Source organism: Montipora capricornis, chromosome 9, assembly GCF_036669925.1.
Source record: "Montipora capricornis isolate CH-2021 chromosome 9, ASM3666992v2, whole genome shotgun sequence".
Classification (NCBI taxonomy): domain Eukaryota; kingdom Metazoa; phylum Cnidaria; class Anthozoa; order Scleractinia; family Acroporidae; genus Montipora; species Montipora capricornis.
The window spans coordinates 8216596-8219095 of NC_090891.1; the positions used below are offsets into that span (position 1 = coordinate 8216596).

General features: G+C 38.2%; 1 protein-coding gene across 2 annotated transcripts in view; it reads left to right on the top strand.

Moving 5' to 3' along the window:
• Positions 1-2500, top strand: part of LOC138015374 (uncharacterized) — a 5558-nt gene that overhangs the window by 791 nt on the left and 2267 nt on the right. The window contains exons 1-4 of one of the 2 annotated variants that reach the window (XM_068862376.1): positions 1-413; positions 515-663; positions 1348-1658; positions 2261-2458. The exon at positions 1-413 is cut by the window's left edge and continues 791 nt beyond it. In XM_068862376.1, the coding sequence (XP_068718477.1) occupies positions 1575-1658; positions 2261-2458 (282 nt within the window). In that variant the 5' untranslated portion in view covers positions 1-413; positions 515-663; positions 1348-1574. Of the gene's footprint in view, positions 664-1347; positions 1659-2260; positions 2459-2500 lie in introns of both variants that reach the window. The other variant, XM_068862377.1, reaches the window with a different exon arrangement.

Genomic DNA, 2500 nt, shown 5'->3' on the forward strand with positions numbered 1-2500 from the left:
AGTGTCAAACCACTATCTTACAAAGTTAGGTTCGTTAGAGTGGAACTTGATCAAGTGTTTAAAAAAATAATCGCTTTCATTTACACGACAACTGTAGTTACAGTACTCGCACGATAGTCGATGCCGGTCGGCAGCCATTTTGAAATAAAAATTCGATTCCAGATTATCTCGTCCTCAAATGGTCACATGATACTTCTTAACCAATTGTAGGGAAGAATAGTAAGCGTGGCGTCCCTTCGTGTCCTCAGACGAGCAAACGCGCGACATTTCAAATCTCGGTGTGGATTTCTTCTCTTTCCAACGCAAAATCAACTTCAAGACAGTAATGGACCGGAAAATTTCAACTACGGAACAGCTTCTTTCACTTTTAAAAAGGAGAAATGTGCTGCAAGAAGCCCTTGACTTGCTGAGAGGTTGGTAAAGTTCGTTGAAATATGTGAATGGAATATATATCACTGTGAATACCTTCAATTTTCTAAAAGTTTAAGTTAAACTCGGGCATTTTCTCTTTTAGATAATGGTATTGATGGGTCCACTCTTCTTCAGCCGATTGACGACATCGACGAATTTATGGCGGTCGTCCCTAAGTCTGGACATCGACTTCTCATAAAGCGGATTATCAAAGAGGAGCTAGCCAGAGCAGATTTACATGTAGAAGCACAAGTAAGTGCGTAATTTCTTATCTCAATAGTGTGAAATGCCTCAAATTAGTCCATTATCCGCCCATTATTATATCGGTTTTCATGAAGTAGAGCATAGCATGTCGTTTATTTCGATAATTACTGTAATAAAGATTGATTATTCCTTTTTACCGGCACGGCGGCCATCTTGAATTCTATTGTTTTGACGAAGATATTATGCAAGATGGCTTGAGTTGTAGGCATCTGGCCCTTTCTCAGTAGGGAAGTCCGGGGCATGCTTCAAATTCTATAAAGTCGCGAGAAGGCATTTACTGCAGATGTTTGGAATCCTTGCTGAAATACATGTATTTTCTTTAGAGTGCTTGCTTTTGATATGATACCCCCTTGATGATGAAGTCCTGTTTCTGTGCAGGCTTCTCAGACAATGATTTCCTGTTCATGATTCACCTGCAAGCATTAATTTCTGTGAATCATTTTTAGGTGTGATGTTTTCTTTGCACAAAATTAGTCTTAACTCTTATAATGTCATGTCATGAATTACATTCCCTCACTATTATATTTCTGACCAAGCATGGTGAATTTAGTGCTGATAAATCATGTGTCACACAAGATATAATATTGTCTGTGAATTAAATGACGATGCAATGTTATGATGTGTACATTTATTGTTTTTGTTGTCTAATAAATCTCTGGTAATTTCCCCTAGGTGTCGGTACAAATGCAATTAAGCAAATATTTTAGAAACCAGAGGAGAAATTCAAAACCCAAAAAGTCATCAGAGTGTGAAGGGAGGGTGGAGCCAAAGCCCTACAAAAAAAGAAGTACTGTGATGATGAACTTTCCCAAAGATGGAACTTGGAATTGCTGGCCAGTAGTGAACAGGGGTCCTTGTCATGTAACACATTCTCTAATCTTGTGAAGGAGACCTATCCAATGAGGAGAAAGTTTATCACAGAGGAGGCTAATTCATCCAAGGAGATCCTAGATATATGTCCATACCTTGGAAAATCATATCATGTAAGTTTAGTCTCTGGATGTTTATACAGTTGGAGTCAGTTCCAAATAACCCGGGCTGTCATTAAGTTTTGAAGCAAGCGTAACACTCAAGATTTCACCTGTAACATATAAATATGTGACTGAAGGCCCAAAGGGCCTGAGCCCTTAGGGGGTTCTGGAGGCATGCTCCCCCAGAAAATTTTTAAAATGTGATCCTCGGAAATTTATTTATTTTCTCAATCAAAAAGTAATGAAAGTAAAACAGAGCAAAAAGATAAACTTCCCACTCACGCAACACAGAACTTTAAAAAATAAATGGTCAGCAACCATTACCTGTAACATTGACTGGGCTCAGCCATAACAGGTGTTACGGGTTACGGCCCCTGATGACAGCCCTGATAACATTTGATATTACAAATATATATTATTATTTTTGTCATACTGTGTACCAGTAAAGATGTGAATGACTACTCTATTTCATGCTGGATACCTCACTGTTTTTGACATTTGAAACATGGATAATGTATCATGATGATGTATGTAGAGAAATTTGCAAGGATGTCAGTCCATGTAATGCCTTGTAATGTATTTTTTCTCATCTAGTGTATTTCTGATTTCCTCAGGTTCGGTCTGAGATGCGCTGCATACTTGGAGATGCCTGTGTGGCAGGAGCTGAAGACTGTTTAGTGAGAGGCCTCAGAGTGATTCTAAATCAAGATGGTGATAATTTAACAAACGCAGACGTGGTTGATGCTGTTAAAATTATTCAACAGAGGACTAAGAAGAAAAGTAGCAACCAAGAGGTGTTTAAATTTCAAGATGTAAGTATATTATTACGGGTGTCATTGTTGTTATTATCATCA